Below are 18,780 nucleotides of genomic sequence, written 5' to 3'. Positions count from 1 at the left end.
GCCATGTAACCTAACAATTTCTTTGAAGAGCAAATCAGCTATATGTGTTGCATCATCGGTTTTATGACATGCAATGAAGTGTGCCATCTTGGAAAATCGATCTACCACCACAAAAACTGAATCTCTCCCCCTCTTAGTCCTAAGTAAACCTAAAACAAAATCCATAGAAATATCAGTCCAAGGTTCACTAGGTATTGGCAAAGGGGTGTACAAACCATGGGGTTTCAACTTAGACTTAGCATGTTTACACGTGATACACTTCTCACAGATTCTTTCCACATCACGTTTCATATAAGGCAAAAAAAAAAATGATCATGCAAAATTCCTAAAGTCTTAGCTACACCAAAATGACCCATCAAACCACCACCATGAGCTTCTGTCACATGCAATTCACGCAAAGATCACATAGGCACACAGTTTATTTTCCCGAAACAAAAATCCATCATGCCTATAAAACTTACCAAACGCCACTTTTTCACATGCATTGAACACATCACCAAAATCAGAATCTTGTGCATACAAATCCTTAATGTATTCAAAGCCAAGCAGTTTTGTATCTAAAATGGAAAGTAAAGCATACCTTTTGGACAATGCATCAGCCACCGCATTTTCCTTACCTTGCTTGTATTTGATCACATAAGGAAATGTTTCAATGAATTCCACCCACTTGGCATGGCGTTTGTTCAATCTTTTCTGTCCTTTCAAATGCTTCAAAGATTCATGATCTGTGTGAATCACAAATAGGGCTATGCAGGACCCGCGAAAACCCGACCCAACTAGCAAACTCGACCCGCCCCACACCTAAACAGCCTCTACCCGCGCATGTGATAAACGGATCCCGGTTTTTTGTTCAGCAAACCGCACGGTGTGGTGCGGTTTGCAGGTTCTGATTTGGGAAAATCCCGGGGACTCGCCCCGCCCCGCACCGTATGAATTAAAAAAAAAAAAAAAAAACTGTAAAATTGAAAAAACCCTAAAGTGAACTTAATCACTTAACCTAGGCGCCGCCCCCTCATTTTTTCTCTTCTTCAGTGAATGGTCCAGAGAGTTCACCTGTCACCACGGCCCCTTTCGGCAAAATCGGCACTTCCTCTTCGGCCCTTCCACCCCATCAGTGCCCTCAACCCCTCACAGTCTCACATTGCGCCGCCGCTACCACTACCAGTCTACCCCTAATCCCTCACAGTCTCTGCCTCTTTGGACTCAACTCTTTTCTCTATGCCGATCTTCATTTCTTGGTAGTCTTTTTTCTTTTCTCTAACGCTAATATTTATTTGTCTTTGATTTTATATTTCAGTTTATTAACTTTATTTCATGTTTGAATTTATTGTAGCCTGCAACTGCACGGCCAAGGGCTCCAAGTCTCCGACCGGCGACCGCAAGGTACCTTCTAACTTCTAAGTTCTAAGATTTGTTATTGTTACTCCAAAAAACCCTGTTGTAAACTTGTAAATATTTGTTAGTGTTACTTAAGAGTCAATCTTTGTTTCTTTGTTACTATTTTTCAAAAGATATTGACATATATCATATTGATTCATATATGCTGTATTTAGTGCCGAAATAAATAATGCTTGCCAATTAATTCAATATCATCCAGAGATTTTTCTTTTGCTTGTGGGTAAAATTTCAATATCTTAAACATCATCTTGCAGTTCAACTACTTGACCTGTTGTATGCACTCTGTTAAACACTCACCAAAACACATTAATAAACGTATATGAATGATTATTTCTTTGCATATAGGAAATAAATGCTAGTTTTATGGTTTAATTATCTATATTTTTTTAGTGTTTTCAAACCCTAGAGGTGTAATCCATCAAGTTTTTAGAGTCACATGAATGCGATGGCAAGGACTTAACAAGATGTGGTCGTCAGTTTTTTTTTTTCTCATGAAGTATATCAAGGTTAACTCCATATAATCACAACATCTATGGACATCATATAAGAATACAAGAAATAAATTTCACACCTATGTTTATCTAGAAAACATTTCCTAGAAAAATGGACATAAAGGTAGATCTATTTTTTTTATAAGTAATTTGATTTAAAGTTCAGCTTAATTAATAATTATGTTTAGCTTGCTGTTAATTTTTATATTGCTGCCTTTGTTGGTCTAAATCGTGTCTTTTACAAGTTCAAGCCCATAACTTTGTTTGGTAGGATTTAAAGTTTAGCTTAATCAATAATTATGTTTAGCTTGCTGTTTTTAATCTCTTAAATAAGATTATAAAAGTTCAGCTTAATTATGTTTAGCTTGCTGTTGATTATGTTTTTTTTTCCCACTTAATGTAAAGTTGTAGGCTCAAGTCAAGGATGATAATTCAACTGGTTGTCATAATACTATTGGTTCTAGTTCTGCGTCATCTGCACCTAGTCTTTTGGATAGTACCATGCCTCCCATGTTGAATGATAATGTTGCTTGTGTTGGGGTTGGGGTTGGATCTACAGGAACTATTGGCTCTCAAAATCCTAGTTCAGCTCTCCCACATAAACCTAAGAAATCTGAGCAAACATCAAAGGGGAACATTTTACTAGTTGTCACCCTAGAAGCCATGGTACCTCATCCATGCTACAACATATCAGGAAAAGTTGCAAAAACTATCCTGGTAGGTTTGATAAGTCCCAAACAAAGTTAAGTTTTGAGGCTAAGAGGGAAGGACAAGGGGTAGTGGGCGAAGGGACATGTGGTAATCTTGTTTTTACCAAGTATAATGCTACAAAAATAAGAGAATCAATTTCACAGATGATTATTGTGGATGAGTTAGCATTTAGATTTGTGGAAGGTGAAGGGTTTCAGAACTTCATGAAGACAGTGGAACCTAGGTATTCAATTCCTTCCCATTATACTATGATGAGAGATTGTGTTAGGCTCTATATGTTTAAGAAGGAAAAATTGAGGGGAATGTTCTTGACATCTGATATTCGGGTTTGTCTTACCATTGATAGTTAGACTTCGGTACAGAACCTGAATTACATGTGCATTACTGCTCATTTTATTGATAGTAATTGGAACTTGAACAAAGAATTTTGAACTTTTTTTTACTTCATAACCACAAAGGTGAGACCATTGGGCAAAAGATTAAGTCATGTATGCTTGAGTGGGGTATTAGTAGCATTTTCACTATCACAGTTGACAATGCTTCTTCTAATGATACCGCTTTGGAATACTTGAGGAAGAGAACGGCTCATAGGACTGGTGCCATATTGGAGAATCAATTTATGCATGTGAGGTATTGTGCACATATTTTAAATCTTATTGTGTCTGATGGTTTGAAAGAGGTTGATGAGTCCATTGTGAAGATTAGAAGTGCAGTGAAATATGTGAAGTCTTCTCCCCAAAGATTTGAGAACTTCAAATATTGTATGGAAAGGGAAAACATTGCTTTCAAGGGTTTATTGTGTCTTGATGTTCCAACTAGATGGAGCTCCACCTTTAAGATGTTAGAAGGTGCTGAAAAATGTCAGAGTGCTTTTGATCTTTGGGAAGAGTATGATGAGAATTATGTTCTTTCGTTGACTGAGGAAAAGAATGCTAAAAAAGGTTTGGGACCTTCTAATTATGATGATTGGGATCGTATTAGGACTTTTCTCAAGTTTCTCAAACTTTTTTATGATGCCACATTGCAACTTTCAGGGTCTTTGTATGTGACTTCTAATATGTATTGGTGGTAGCTCACTTGGCTACGTGGATTTTAAATTTATATGTTTTACCACTTCGCAATAGTACGAATCAATTGTACTATAGTAAGGGTTATCGAACCACAGAGATTGGAGGTTGTTTTGCGTAACAGGATATCTAAAAAGTGTATTTAACTTAACTTAAGAGTAAAAATTAAAGCAAGGGTTGTAGAATTGAAGCTACAACAAGTAAGATAAAGAAAAGCGGAAAATGAAAACAAACTTAAAAGAAAACTTAGGGTATTGATCTTATCCACTCCTCAACCAATGAAATGCTTAACGTCTATATGGATCTTCCTAACATGCATGATATGAGCACGTAATGGGCGTCAACCATTACGACGACCTCGACATGAAAATACTTTAGTTAAGACGTTATCATAAAGCACCTAGTTTTACATTAAACAACTCCACGTAAAGATTTAAATTACAATTGAAAAACGTTTACTCTACCAAAGGTGTGGAGTGATTAATTCTCCCTAGCTTACTACTCTATAACACATCCTAATAAGCATACACAATATATGAAAACCCTAATTAGGCCACAATGATAAGGTATCTAGTTTTACACTAATCCATTTCACATAAAGTTTAAACTACAATTGAAAAAAAACATTTTAGACTACCAAAGGTGTGAAACAATTGGTGCTCCCTAGCATACCCTATAAGGTGACTCTAATGAGAAAACACACATTATGTAAAAAAGCATCTTTGCAAAAGACATCATTCTTGTTTTCAAGAACGTTGGTTTTACTCAAGAAATCTAAGAAAACCCATAGACAAGTTTAACTCTTTTTCATGAATAATTAGATTGGAATCTTGAAAACAAAACCTTTTAGCATGGGTTTTGAGATCCTCTAGCCATTAACGATAGACTTCAAATCAGCGCAGCAACAACTCTCAACGGCAATGGCTTGAGAGAGACTAACTTAGCACAATAACTCTAAAATATAACTCTCTAAGCACTAACGAATTCAATACCGAATTCTTGAAGCTCTCAAGCCTAGGGACCTCTATTTATAAGCTGCAGGTTCAAATGAGCGTCTGGCTTGAAAAACCTAGGCGTCGTCCGGACGGTAGACATAAGGCGTTTGGAAGGACAACTGTGGGGCTTTCCAAAATTTCACTGAAATTCTTTCTTGATTTGAGCCGCATTCGGACGGTGTTGCCCTGTCGTCCGGACGGTCGCACTTTCGTTGCACGCAATTTCCATATTAAGGCTTCACGCATCCGGACCATAGGAATGGTCGTCCGGACGATTGATTTGATGCATGCAATTTCCATATATGTAGCTCGTACGTCCAAACCATGAAGACTGGCATCCAAATGTCTGAATTTTAAATGCGCGACTTGCCATATGGATGAGCGCGTTCGGACGGAAATCCACATCGTCCGGACGGTTGCAGCGATCTTCCCATATCTATGTTTTTGGAAAGAAATCCCATAGCTGGTCGAACATTGAGTGTCGTCCGGACGTGTTGCTGAAACGTCCGGATGGATGCAAGCTGGAGCAGTTCGAAGCTTCTCGACACAGAGGAAGGTCCGGACGAAAAGTTCTCGTCATTTGGACGGATGATGCTTTGGACAGTTGGGCGTCTAGACGGTATATCACACCATCCGGACGGTTGCAAGGGATCCGATTTCTCTGACTTGTAGACTGTATAGAATCTTCTAGAAGACCTCTGAATAGCTGAATCCCTGTTTAAATGCATCATTACAAATAAGTGATTTTGTCCAACAGAATGTAGCCAATCACAAACTAACAGTTACTTTCCTCATGCGATGAAAATGTGCACTATCCAAGGCTCCCCTAAGGTATATCTTTTCCTCTCTGACGTTTTGCTTCTGGAAATTCTAAAGAAGAGATGTTTTTGATAAGATGGCCAAATTGACCGACATGCTAGTTGAACCTAGAGCCTAAAAATTCTAGAATTCTTACTAGGTTGCAGCACCAACAAGAATCAAGCAGTAATACTTCAATTTTCTGTGCTACATACTTATATTCACTGCCTCTGTGCTGAATTAGCTTTATGCATTGTCCTTCATGGTGCAAGTAAAATTTTACCTTGTCCTTCATGGTACAAGTAAAACAATTAGGTGCTGGATCTTAGGGGGAGTGTATCAGATGAGGGTAGCTAGGCCCTAGTAAATCATAAGGTTTGACATTTGACTGATCTTTCTTTGATTTTCTCTCTTGTTTAGAAAATCTGTGTTAGTATTTTATGTTGGCTACATTCTGGATGACAAAAACATTTTATGTAATGGTTGCATTTTAAACAGGATGATCGGTTTCTATTCAGAGTCTTCATGTAATATGGACATTCTTCATTTCAAGTCATGTGACTGATCACAAGTTTCTAAAAGATGTCAATGAAGATTCTATGCAGTTTTCAAGTCAAAACTGCCAGTTCCTGTGCAACCGTCCGGATGGGCCATTGAAGGCGTCTGGATGCCCCTCAGTGTCTAGAAGCTTCAGCGTTGAAGATGTCCGGACGTCAGAGCAACACCTTTCGGACGCTAGGTCAAGCTTCTCCAATTTCTACAAGGAGTTGGATTTCAGTCGACACTGTTTGTGAAGTCTCTGCAACACGTCCGGACGTTGTCCAGCATTTCAGAATATTCTGGTCTTCCTTTTCGAGCTCGGAAAGGAGTTACAACGAAGACCATCCAGATGCTCGGCCAAGCCGTTCGGACGTGGTCCTGTTATGGAAAGAATTGCGCTATTCTGGAAGGCAGTCGTAGAAGACCATTCGGACGAGGCTAACTTCCATCTGGACGCTCGATAGCCAGAGTTCGAATTTGAGTAGATCTATGGTCCGGACGCGTGAAGCCTTGATATGGAAATTGCGTTCAGATAAGGTGCGACCGTCCAGACGACAGGGCAACACTGTCTGGACACGGCTGAATTCAGGAAAGAATTTCTGCGAAATTTGGAAAGCCGATCACACAGTTGTCCGTCTAGACGCCTCATGTCTCCCGTCTGGATAGTGCCTAGGTATTCAAGCCAAATGCTCATTTGAACCTGCAGCATATACATAGAGGTCCCTAGGCTTGATAACTGCAAGAATTCGGTATTGAATTCTATAGTGCTTAGAGAGTTATATTTTAGAGTTATTGTGCTGAGTTAGTCTCTCTCAAGCCGTTGCAGTTGTGTGCCATTACTACTCTAAATTGAAGTCTATCTTAGGGGTTGGCCCTAGGGTAAAGGATTTCATTGAAGACCTCTTCAAGTAGGTGACTTGGTTGGGAGGCGTTCGTGTTGGGTGACACGTCAGAGTTCAAGGTACGACCACTGCATAAGGTTATGTAAGTGCTATTGCTTTGTAACTAGTCTTATCTTCTGAATAGTGAATATCCTGGGTTTGGCTGCCCCGGAATGATTTTTCTCTTAAATGAGTTTCCACTTCGTCAACAAAAATATCTATCTTCTTTAATTCTGCATTTTGATATTTTGTTGTACACATTTTTGCATACACTTGTTTATATTAGAAGTCATATAATTTTTCAAACATACATACCACATGCAGCACAAACATTACATAACTATTGTATATAACATCTACAAACTAAAAGTCTCATCCATAACCTAGCAGCTCCTGCCTTCGTTCCTGCAAAACTTGTATGTGATTGTGGTTAACACCACAATCCCATACTGTGGTCGAGTGAATCAACGGTCCTCAACCACATAGTGACACACTAATTTATTTAACAATAGACCATGCATTTAAATGATGACAGTTATATTCCCAAATACATAATCACATCCACATATAATCATGCTTGTTCCTCTAATTTAACTATTCACATACTCAAAACCATATCTCTTGTTAACGCATCATTAGCGATATCTTCTTCGTTAATTTAACATAATATTAGCGCTATCTTCTCCGCTAATTTAACATCTTATTAGCGCTATCTTCTCTGCTAATTTAACACATTATTAGCGCTATCTTCTCTGCTAATTTAACACACCATTAGTTAACCACATACCTCATTCTTCTGTCACTACTGTTCTCTATTATTCCTTCAACATTTGGTTCATCTTTCGGTCTTATCAGCGTATTGATGTCTTGGTACCTAAACTTTCATTTATCCGTTGCTCTCCTCAATTCACTGACGCCTTGGTACATAAACCTCCAGTCTTTTTATCAAGACTTCTATCACACCACAGTATAATCATGCAAGCAGCATCACATCTATAATCTCAATCAAAACATATTACACATATTAAATGCCAGACATCAATTAGAATATAATCAAATAAAACAGAGATCATTACATTGCTAAAGACTAAACCACACGTATCACCCTCAGTGAGTAAGAAATACTCACAGTTCTTTGCTGCTACAAAAATTGATCCACAAATATAATCACTGCAATATACATCTATAATATAAGCAAATAGTGAATCAGTACAATTCACTAAACATAGATTTTAACCCTATAATCATTTCTGATTTCTTAATCCTATTATTGTTTCGATATAGTAATGGCATAAAAAATCCTTCAATCATAATGCCATATATTTCATGTTGACATTATAACTGCATTCATTATTAAATTATCAAAATACCCTTAACCATAACAATTACCAAAATACCCTTTTAAAAATTCCAATTTTAACATCACATAATCAACACATAGTTAACACTACACATCCCTAAATCAGCAAATCCACAATATTCCCACATCACAATCCATTTGGCCAACCACCACAATTCTAAGATTCCCAACTATTCACAACAACAAAATTTATATTTAAAACCCAAATCGCCTACTTTTCACACCACTCTAATATTTGATCAATTGGACTTCAAATGCTCAACCAACAATAGGGGATTAAACTCTACTTTGAAAATCTTATTTTAAAACATAACTTATAACATTGAAGGATAAAAATCTTATCCAAAATATCTAAAATATTTTTTTAGGATATTTTGTAAAATATCTCAAAATATCTTTTGGGATATTTTGTAAAATATCTTAAAATATCTACTAGGATATTTTGTAAAATATCACAAAATATCTTCTGGGATATTTTGTAAAATATCTCAAAATATCTTTTGAGATACTTTGTAACACGACACTAGAAACAATATCCCTTTTCTTTCTTAATCCATTTTACTATCCTTAAAACGTTCTTTCATTTTCATATCTCGTTCTACCACTTATCTTTTAAAACGTCTTTTCCATTTTCTTATCTTTTCTACTAGTCAAGGAATAACATAGAGATGATCTTAGAGATTCTTACCTTAGTCAAAACCTAAGAGAGAGAGAGAGATCCTTCATTCCTCTTTGTTGCAAGGTTCCCGAGAGGAAGAGAAAGAGATGAATTAAGAGAACTTCTCCCACAACGCTCACACACACCAAATCTGGCCAAGATAGAGTGATGGAGATCCTCAATTCTCCTTTTCTTGTACCAATTCGGGAGGAAGAGAAAGAGAGTTAGAGATATTTATATATGTTCGTGAAGAAGAATTAAGCTCCTTCACATTATTGTTGAACAAGAGTGATTAAACCATGATAAAGGGAGAAAGAATTCTTTCTTGTTTTTCACTCCACCATCCGTGAGACTCCGAACAAGAAGAAGAGAGTTCTTCTTTTTGCTTGAACCGAAAGAGAGAGAAGAGAGAGTTGTAGATCCAAGAGAGTTTTGAGATAATTTCTTCAAGAGAAGAAGATGCGATTTGTGAGAGGAGCCATCCTTTTATAAAAGAATGAATGGCCAAGATCTTTCCACCATAATCTCATCTAATGGCTTAGGAATCAACTTGAAGAACAAGTTTACAAGTCATCAAGTAATCATCACCTTTTCCAAATATCTCTTATCTTCAATTTTCATCTATTGGTTGGGAGAGTTTCTTAAGCATTAAGTTTGGATCAATGGTTGGGAGTTTTGCACATGGGATAGGTGACGTGTTGCCATGAGTCATCAATCAATGATGACTTTGTAAAGTATCACGGATTAAGCTTTCAAAACAATACATTCAAGTTTGAACGCATTTAGTATATATCATGATGAGTTATTCTAGAAATCAATACATTATCAAAATATCTTCTTATCTTATCTTCAATCCAATCTTATCCTATAGTTAGGTAATTTTATCCTTAAATATTTACTTGACCTCATAGTAACTATTAAACTACCATGCAAGACAAGAATGGACACTTGTCAACTCAAGAAAACATCATAAAATCAATAGGGTGACGTGGCGATGACTTGACAGAATCTTCGGTTGCCACATATGCATGCTGTCCAGTCTCGGGGTAGTAGGTTCACGGACAGTTTCGGCAAACCTACAAAAATATGATTTCTATAAAACATTATAGGTAGATAAAGGACTCCAAAACGAGCGTTTTGGCTTTTGAATCAACCAAAACGGAGTTCGTTTGATCATATTTTTGTTATTCCAAAGTTTAAGGTCCGTTTTAACATGCTGATACACTTATACATATTTTTCAATAAATATTTAATCTCTTTGAACATATCTTGATGAATATTTATGAATAAATATTCATATTAGTTTATTAGATCATAAATCCGATTTTAAGATATTTTATTTAATATCTTAAAATACAATAGCATTCCATGATATTGATTTTGTCAATAGAATGTATCCAACAAAACTTCCAAAAATCAAAAGCCCAAAACCCCAGAATCAAAAAGACTAATTTTTCTAAAACACAAAGAGAAGTTTGAGGACATAAATCAGAGAGAGAGAGAGAGAGAGAGAGAAGCACGAAGCCACCAATTACCACCCTAAAACGTAGCCACTCACCTGGGAAAAATTCTTGCTCAGATCTCAATCCTAGACTTTTTCTCTTCTACACCGTCCTTAGGCAAGCTCGGTTGTAAAGGTGAAAGCTCCAGGATTACAAGCGATGATCGAAGTAGAGCTAGGTCACCGGGAAAGATGTAGTGGACGAGAGAGAGAGAGAGAGAGAGAGAGAGAGAGAGAGAGAGAGAGATGCGTGATATTAGCTAGGGTAGAGGGAGATAGAGAGAAGCGTACGAGATATTAGAGAAAAAAAATGGATAGTTGATCAACTTGGAGAAAAGGAGGGAGATTAGAATTTCGTGCAAAAATAGTAGCGCCAAGAACAGTCACTTGAATTTTTTTTTGCCAAAACAACATTGTTTATATATCAACGTCGACAATGTCGATGCTGATGTAAAATTATCTGCGTCGACTCTTAAAAGTCGACGCTAATACTCATACTATCAATTTCGACTAGTATAAGTCGGCATTAATAGTAATTTTTATATTTTTTAATTTATGCAATTTAAAAATTGTTTAAACCTATTGATTTTTTTTTTAAAATAATAATAATAATAATAATAATAATAATATTAATATTAATATATTTAATAACATAATCCCATTAAAATTTTTAAAAAATAAAACCTATAAAAAATCATATTTAATTAATAAACATACACTGTATATAGGGAAAAATATAAAATATATATTGTTAATTTGTGATTGGCTACATTCTGTTGGACAAAATCACTTCTATGTAATGATGCTTATTATACAGGGATGTTGTTTTATTCGGAGTCTACACTTCAGTTTTGAGCTTCAAAGAAGACTCTGTGTAGAATTCAAGCAGTTAGTTTAGTTCCCTTGCAACCGTCTGGACGACGTGTTATACTGTCTAAACGCTCAACTGTCCAAGCATCATCTGTCTGGAAGATGAGAACTTTCCGTCCGAACCTTCCTCTGTGTCCATAAACTTCAAACTGTTCCAAGTTGCATCCATCTGAACGTCTCAGCAGCACGTCTGAACGCCGTTCATTGTTCGATCAGCCATGGGATTTCTTTTCCAAAAACACAGATATGGAAAGACAGCTGCAACCGTCCAAACGATGTGTATTCCCGTCCGGACGCGCTCATTCATCGTGCATTCAAAATTCAACCATTTGGACGACAGTCTTCATGGTCCAAACGCTCAAGCTTCATATTTGAAAATTACGTACATCAAATCAACAGTAGGGACAATAGCTGTTGTGGTCCGGACGTGTCAAGCCTTGATATGGAAATTGCGTGCAGCCAAAGTGCAACAGTTCGAACGCTAGGGCAACACCGTCTGGACGCGGCTCAATTCAAGAAAGAATTTCATCGAATTTGAAAAGTCGATCGCACAGTTGTCCGTCCGGACGCCTTATGTCTACTGTCCGGATGACGCCTAGGTATTTCGAGTCAGACGCATATTTGAACTCCTGTAGCCTATAAATAGGGGCTCCTAGGCTTGAGAATTGTAAGAATTCGGTATTGAATTTCGTAGAGGCTTAGAGAGTTCATTGTGAGGGTTATTGTGTTAAAGCGTCCTCTCTGAAGCCGTTGTCAAGTGTTGTTGCTGTGCTGAATTGAAGTTTATCTTAGGGGTCGACCTTAAGGTAAATGATTCAATTAAAGACCCATTCAAGTAAGTGGCTTGGTTGGGAAGCATTTGTGTTGGGTTACACGTCAGAGTGTTAGATACGATCGCTGCATCGGGTATGTGAGTGTTACTATCTATGTACTAGCTTTGTCTTCTGAATAGTGGCTATCCTGGGTTTGACTGCCCCGGACTGGCTTTTCTCTTAATTAAGTTTTTACTTTGTCAACAAAATATCTGTCTCTTTATTTTTCGCATTTTGATATTTTGTTGCACACTATTGCACACACTTGTTAAATTAGAAATCCTTTAATTTTCATATATACTTCCTTTTTATTTTCAATCGAACTCTATAGATCTTGCATTATTCTTGTGAACTGGTTCGATCGATCATTTAATCATATCATGATCGATCGAACTAATGCACTAGGATCGGTCACGCTAATACACAAACATAGATAATAATAAAAAATCCATATAGTTCGATTGATCAAATTAATGTACTAGGATTGATCGGATTTTCGATCGAACCTTCAATTGTGTCAAGTTCAATTAATCATTCGATTGTATCACAATTGATTAAACTAATGTGTAAAGATCGATAAGATTGATCTTATCATTATTGATCGGACTAATGCATTAGGATCGATCGGACTAATGATCAATCCTTCGATCGATCATACTAATGCATAAGAATAATACAAAATCCAAAGAGTTTGATCGATTAGACTAATGCACAAGGATTGATCGGACGTTTGATCGAATATTGAATTATGTCAAGTTCAATCAATCATAAATAAGATCATGGTTTAATTCGATCTTACAATGATTGGGTTAATGCATTAGTATCAATTGGATGTTCGATCAAACCTTTAATCGTGTCAAATTTGATTGATCATTCGATTGGATCACGATCAATCGGATTGATCTTATAATGATTAATTTGACTAATACACAAGCATAAATAATACAAAATCCATACAGTTCAATCCATCAAACTAATCTACTATGATAGATAGGATGTTCGATCGAACCTCCAGTTGTTTCAAGTTTGATCGATCAAACTGATGCGTGATGATCGATCGAATTGATTTTATCATTATTGATTGGACTAATGTACAAGGAGAATTTTTTTTTTTATTATTATTTTTTTTTATAAAATAATAGAAAATATTAATTCATAAGATTAGAAAATAGAATAGAAAGAAAACTTTACTAATAATATGAAAATCATTAATTTTTTTGTAGAGTTTTTTTTTTTGGCCACCCCTTCCTTATTTTTTAATTTTTGTCTGTATATATGTATATGTATATGTATTTCCTATTTTCTTTATTTTTATGTTTTTTTATGAGACATATGACCACGTGGCATGTTTGGATTAGTTTGACATGAAATTTCGTTTATGATACAAAATAAAACCTAGCTATAAAAAAATAAAGTTGTTGAAAACGTAGAGATTGAAATGGCATTTAACCCAAAAATTAAAAATTAAAAACTAAAAAACAAAAAAACTTTAGTAATAATATAAAATGAAGTATTTTTTTTTATAGGTTTCAATTTTAATTTTTTTAAAAAAAGTTTAATAGGTTTATATGAATTTTTTTTTTGTTATACAAGATCATTAGGGTCGACCTAAAGTGGACATTGATTCTTTTCAATTTTTTCAAAAAAAATTTAATTTAATTTTAATTTTAATTTTAATTTATATATATATATACATGGTCATTAGCGTCGACCCTAAAGTCGACACTAATGACCTATTATCAGTGTCGACACCTAGATGTCGACACTGATAATAGGTTATCTGCATCCACTCTTCATGTTGATGCTGATGTGGTTCTTTAGATACCACATTAGCGTGGACCCCAATGTCGACGCTGATAGTTATTTATTAGCGTCGACGAAAGGGGACGTTAATATTGAAATGAAGTTGCTATTTATGAATCTGTGCGATACAAAATTTCCCATCAGGTTATGAGGTTATTAGTAATGACATGTTAGCGTTGACAACAAAGTCGACGCTAATAGTATTGCCCTTAATGGGAGAATTTATTGTAGTGTATGCATAAGCTCATGGGCTAGGATGGAATTAACTTGGATATTTCTTGCAGACAAAGGCAGATTGGAGGGGAGAGATGAAATGGTGAAGTAAAAGCTTGAAGCGGTACAGCACATCCAATACGAGAGAGGATGCAACACACAGAAGTGGACCTAAAATTGTTGGGCTTCATATGTAGGCCCACCGACACTCATACCCACACACTCTCTCTCTCAATCCACGATTGAAAATTTCAAACAAACCAAACCCGGTATTCCCTATTCGGAGCTTTGTCCGTACAGCTACCGAGAAATGGACGAGTCCCTTCGAGTCCAAAGATTCGAAGAACCTCCTTCGTCCAATGAATTCGAGACTCTGATCGAACCCCGAAACGTTCCCGCGGTTTAATTCTCACTCCCGCGAGAATTTCCCTTTTCGTACTTTCTATTATTTGTTTGTTTCTCGCGAAAATCTTTCTCACTTTCTGCTTCTTTCTCTTATGTTCATTTATTTATGTTTGTTTAAAGGTGTTTGCTGGATGTGTTAAGGACTGGGCAGCTTTGGTCAAGTGGAATCCATCGAATGGCGGCCTCGACTATTTGCAGGTTTTTTTTTTTTTTTTTTTTTTTCCAACTCTGCTTTGTTAATTGTAAAACCGGGGTTTGCTTGGGTGCTGTTTGGTTAGCATTTTGGAAGTGATTTTCTTGCTTTCTAAAAGCCAAAAGCCAAAATCAAAACAAAATTTTTGCTTTTAGGAGCAAGAAAAGTAATGTGAAAATCGAAAATGCATTGGCTTTCAAAATTTTCATGCCAAATTAACCATACATGTGTAGTAATAGCTGTATCAACTTTTTTGATGGATAAAATAATTGAAATTGTTTTTCAAATGTGTGTTTTTGTGCATGTATGCTGTGCGTGCTCACTATGTATTACTTCATCGTGATTTTTTTTTTTAATAAGTAATAAAAATTTTATAACAAAAAGTGTAAGGTGCTCCTAAGTACACATGAACAACCAAAACAGCCTACAACAAGAAAGAAAACCCAACAATCCTAAAAAACCCAAGCCCTCAAACCCAAAACTTTCGGAAGACCCCAACCTTATACCACGTGCGCCTTGCCTTGCCTTTCCTAGGCCCGGAGAACGCGGTAGAATCACCGTAGTTGATAGAGCTTACTAGATTCAAAACTTCCCTCCTATCTTTGGTCTTTGGATGTGCTGCCTGAACTCCCCGATTGAAGTTCTCTTCAATGGCTTCAAAAATTGCCAATGACGGATCCATATCCTCATCACTATCCAACTCCCAATCCAAGGCCAAATAGGGAGATAAAACACCCAAAGGGTAAGGGGAGTTGCCATCCTCCCCATCCTATACCTCGTCGCCCTGCTCCCATGCAACCATCTCCCCAGACGGACCAAATCCTCTCCCTTAGTGGTGGTAGGAGAACCCAGAGTCGACACACCTTCCTTAACAACCGGAGTCAACGCAGACACGACCGTCACTTTATGTGAGATAAACTTGTACAACCGAGCTCGGATTAAGACTAAAATATTTGAATTTGGCCATAAAAGCTAAGCCTTAATGCTTACCCACTTATACTACACTCATATGCTTAAGAAGTTAGCTATAAAGATTGTTTTGACTTTTGGTTTTGCAGTTATTAATATTTTGTTTATAGGGCCATTTGATGAATTTTTGATTTCTTTGCTCTAATGGAAACGTAGGAACGGGTAGGATCATGTATTGTGGAGGCCATGCTGTCAAGATCTGCGCCTGTATTTTATGGTGATCTGAGAAGCCACGAGAGGGTAATCATTCCACAGTTTTTGTGACCGTTGTGGAGCTTTGAATTGCTCCTTCTCATGGTCTAATGCAAGCCCAATTACTTTGTTTTTTTTATTTTTTATTTTTTTTTTTTAGGTTCCCTTACCATTTTCTACCTTCATTGGTTACTGTAAGCAACAAAATCAAATCAAAGATTGTGGTCGCAATGTCTGTTCCGAATTGGAAGGATACGGGCTAACAGGACCCAATGCAGAACATGGAGAAGATGCTCCTAGACAAATCTATTTAGCACAGGTTTGAAGTTCAATGGATTTAGTATAATTAATATTTCCATAGATTTTGTTATAAAGTTAATTGTTTCTTTTCCATATTGCTGTTGGGCCCATATCTATGCTGCATCAGTTTTTAGGTTGTATTTTGCTTACCTTATTCATTTGTTTGGTGGGTAATAGTATAACACTTGAAGATTTGTATTCGATTACAATTCAGGTACCAATTATGAATGTTGAGAAAGAAGAGAGGGTTCAGTTGGAAATTCTGAGGGAAGACACTGAAATGGTTAGAATATTTCTTTCCACTATTCTCTGTTGTCTAGTCTATTGCTCTCCACAAGAGAGTCAGTGTGCAGATTTTATTTTTCAAATTAACGTCAGTTGAATTCTGCAGCCTGCATTTTTGGAGAGGAAACCTTTAGCTTCTATCAACCTGTGGATGAACAATGCTGAAGCTAGATCAAGCACTCACTATGATCCACACCATAACCTTCTATGCGTAGTTGCTGGCCGCAAACAAGGTGAAGTCATTCTCTTGGTTTTTTCCTCTATGGATGCTCCGCTGTGCTCCTAGAGTGGATGCCCTAATTTCCCTTAACAAATGAAAGAAAGAGGTGGGGGTTTTTGGGTGTTGCAAATTTTGACTACAGTTGATTTTTGGTTGCAAAACCATTCTAGCATCAGTTTTTGCCAAAGCAAATTGTCACATTGGATTATAATATTTGAAGTAACCCTACCCAATGCCTTTATTATTAAATGATTCAACACAAGTCTTTTTTTTTTCCCTGTATAAAACAGTTTTTCTTTTGTATGGGCTTTGTAGAAATCTCCAGGATTTGATGAGACTGCTTTCTTTATATTCAGGAAAGAAATATATAATTCAAGACCTTGCATTTATTTCTACTTGTTTTGAGTAATGTATTCTGTGCCGCATTGAATATATGTACATTATTGTGTTAGTTATTAGGTTAGAGCCTTTACAATATTTCAAGTTTTATATATATATATATATATATATATATATATATATATATATATATATATATATATATATATATATATATATATATATATATATTAATTAGTCTCTCTGAAAAGTCTCTAATCTTTGCAGTGGTCTTATGGCCTCCTTCTGCTAGTCCCATGCTATACCCGATGCCAATATATGGGGAGGCCTCAAACCATAGGTATGTTACTTTGTATATTAGTAGTGGAAAATTGGTTCTTGGTTTCTTCTCACCTTGTTAGATTTACAAAAATTTAATGCTTCTAATTTTTGCTCAGAGAAATAGATGTTTTACATATTTTAAATTTTGTGTGTTTTTAATAATTTATTCATCTGACAGTTCTGTTGCTTTAGAAAACCCTGATATTTCAATTTATCCGAGAGCAGAATGCTCTATGGAGTACTCGCAGAAGGTTGTTCTTCATGCAGGTGATGCGCTTTTCATTCCTGAAGGCTGGTAAGTTTAAATATATCTATTATTATTATTATTATTTATTATTTATTTTTTCCAAATATGCTGCTGAATTTTTTTTGGTAATTATTGTGTTGTCTACTTAAAGGGGTGTTGCGTCAAAAAGATTGCAAACCCAAGTGCAGCCTATGAATCGCAAGTAATAAATTCTTGGTGAGACTTAGGTCGATCCATAGGAAATGGTAGACACTTAAGTAAACATTCTATTTTTGTATAGAAGAATAAAAGGATTTGGTTTGGTTTTTTTCCACTAAGAAGTGGAGCAATGGAGTGAAATATTTTTTTGATGAATAATAATAATTTTATAAAAGGAAGTAAGTTTCTTGTACACGAAAAGTATACAAGAGAACCAAGAGCACCAAAACACTAACGGCTACTACAATCTAGAAAACAAATCATATCTACTAAATTTTTTTTGATAAGTAATAAGTTGGTTTTATTAAAAGCATAAGGCGCCCCTAAATACACCGGCAGTATACAAGAGAACGCACCTAGCTAGAAAGTGAAAAACGAACAAAAAATTCATCAAAGGTAAACGACAACGGTGACACAAAAGCCACCGTCCAAAGATACAATGTATGAAAAAAAGAAGCTAAAATATCTTCCGAGGACCTCTCCAAATCCTCAAAACACCTATCATTTCTTTCCTTCCAAACACACCAGAGAATGCATGTTGGCACCATCTTCCAAATAACAGCACTCCTCGGCCTACCAGCCGTCCACCAACACGCAAACAAGTCAAGGACTCTCAGAGGCATAACCCAAGACAGACCAATACGAGAAAAAATAGCACTCCACAAAGCGTATGCAACATCACAGTGAAGAAGAAGATGATCCACTGATTCCCCGCTTCTCTTGCACATGCAACATCTATCCACCACAATGACATGCCTTTTCCTGAGGTTATCCACCGTTAGGATCTTGCCTAGAGCCGCAGACCACGCGAAAAAAGCCTCCCGCGGAGGAGCCTGAGTCCGCCATACACTCTTCCAAGGAAAGTGACTTCTCACATCGCAAGCCAGAGAGCTAAAGAAAGACCCAACCTTGAACAAACCTTTTTTGGAGGGGATCCACCACAATTTGTCTTCACTACCTCTATTAAAACTGACCGAGTGCAATACCTGGAAAAAAGCAGCAAAGGTATCCAC

At 36.4% G+C, this 18,780-nt stretch overlaps 1 protein-coding gene across 2 annotated transcripts in view; it reads left to right on the top strand.

Annotated features, from left to right (window-relative positions):
- Window positions 1-14,339: 14,339 nt before the first annotated feature.
- The window catches only part of LOC133851295 (lysine-specific demethylase JMJ31), a 31,027-nt gene continuing 26,586 nt past the window's right edge, over window positions 14,340-18,780 (top strand). Inside the window, exons 1-8 of one of the 2 annotated variants that reach the window (XM_062287636.1) lie at window positions 14,340-14,498; window positions 14,624-14,701; window positions 15,822-15,905; window positions 16,018-16,176; window positions 16,372-16,440; window positions 16,549-16,675; window positions 17,269-17,341; window positions 17,501-17,617. In XM_062287636.1, the coding sequence (XP_062143620.1) occupies window positions 14,409-14,498; window positions 14,624-14,701; window positions 15,822-15,905; window positions 16,018-16,176; window positions 16,372-16,440; window positions 16,549-16,675; window positions 17,269-17,341; window positions 17,501-17,617 (797 nt within the window). In that variant the 5' untranslated portion in view covers window positions 14,340-14,408. The remainder of the gene's footprint in view (window positions 14,499-14,623; window positions 14,702-15,821; window positions 15,906-16,017; window positions 16,177-16,371; window positions 16,441-16,548; window positions 16,676-17,268; window positions 17,342-17,500; window positions 17,618-18,780) is intronic. The other variant, XM_062287635.1, reaches the window with a different exon arrangement.

This window comes from Alnus glutinosa, chromosome 12 (genome assembly GCF_958979055.1).
Source record: "Alnus glutinosa chromosome 12, dhAlnGlut1.1, whole genome shotgun sequence".
NCBI lineage: Eukaryota > Viridiplantae > Streptophyta > Magnoliopsida > Fagales > Betulaceae > Alnus > Alnus glutinosa.
This window is presented reverse-complemented; position numbering and strand designations above follow the sequence as displayed.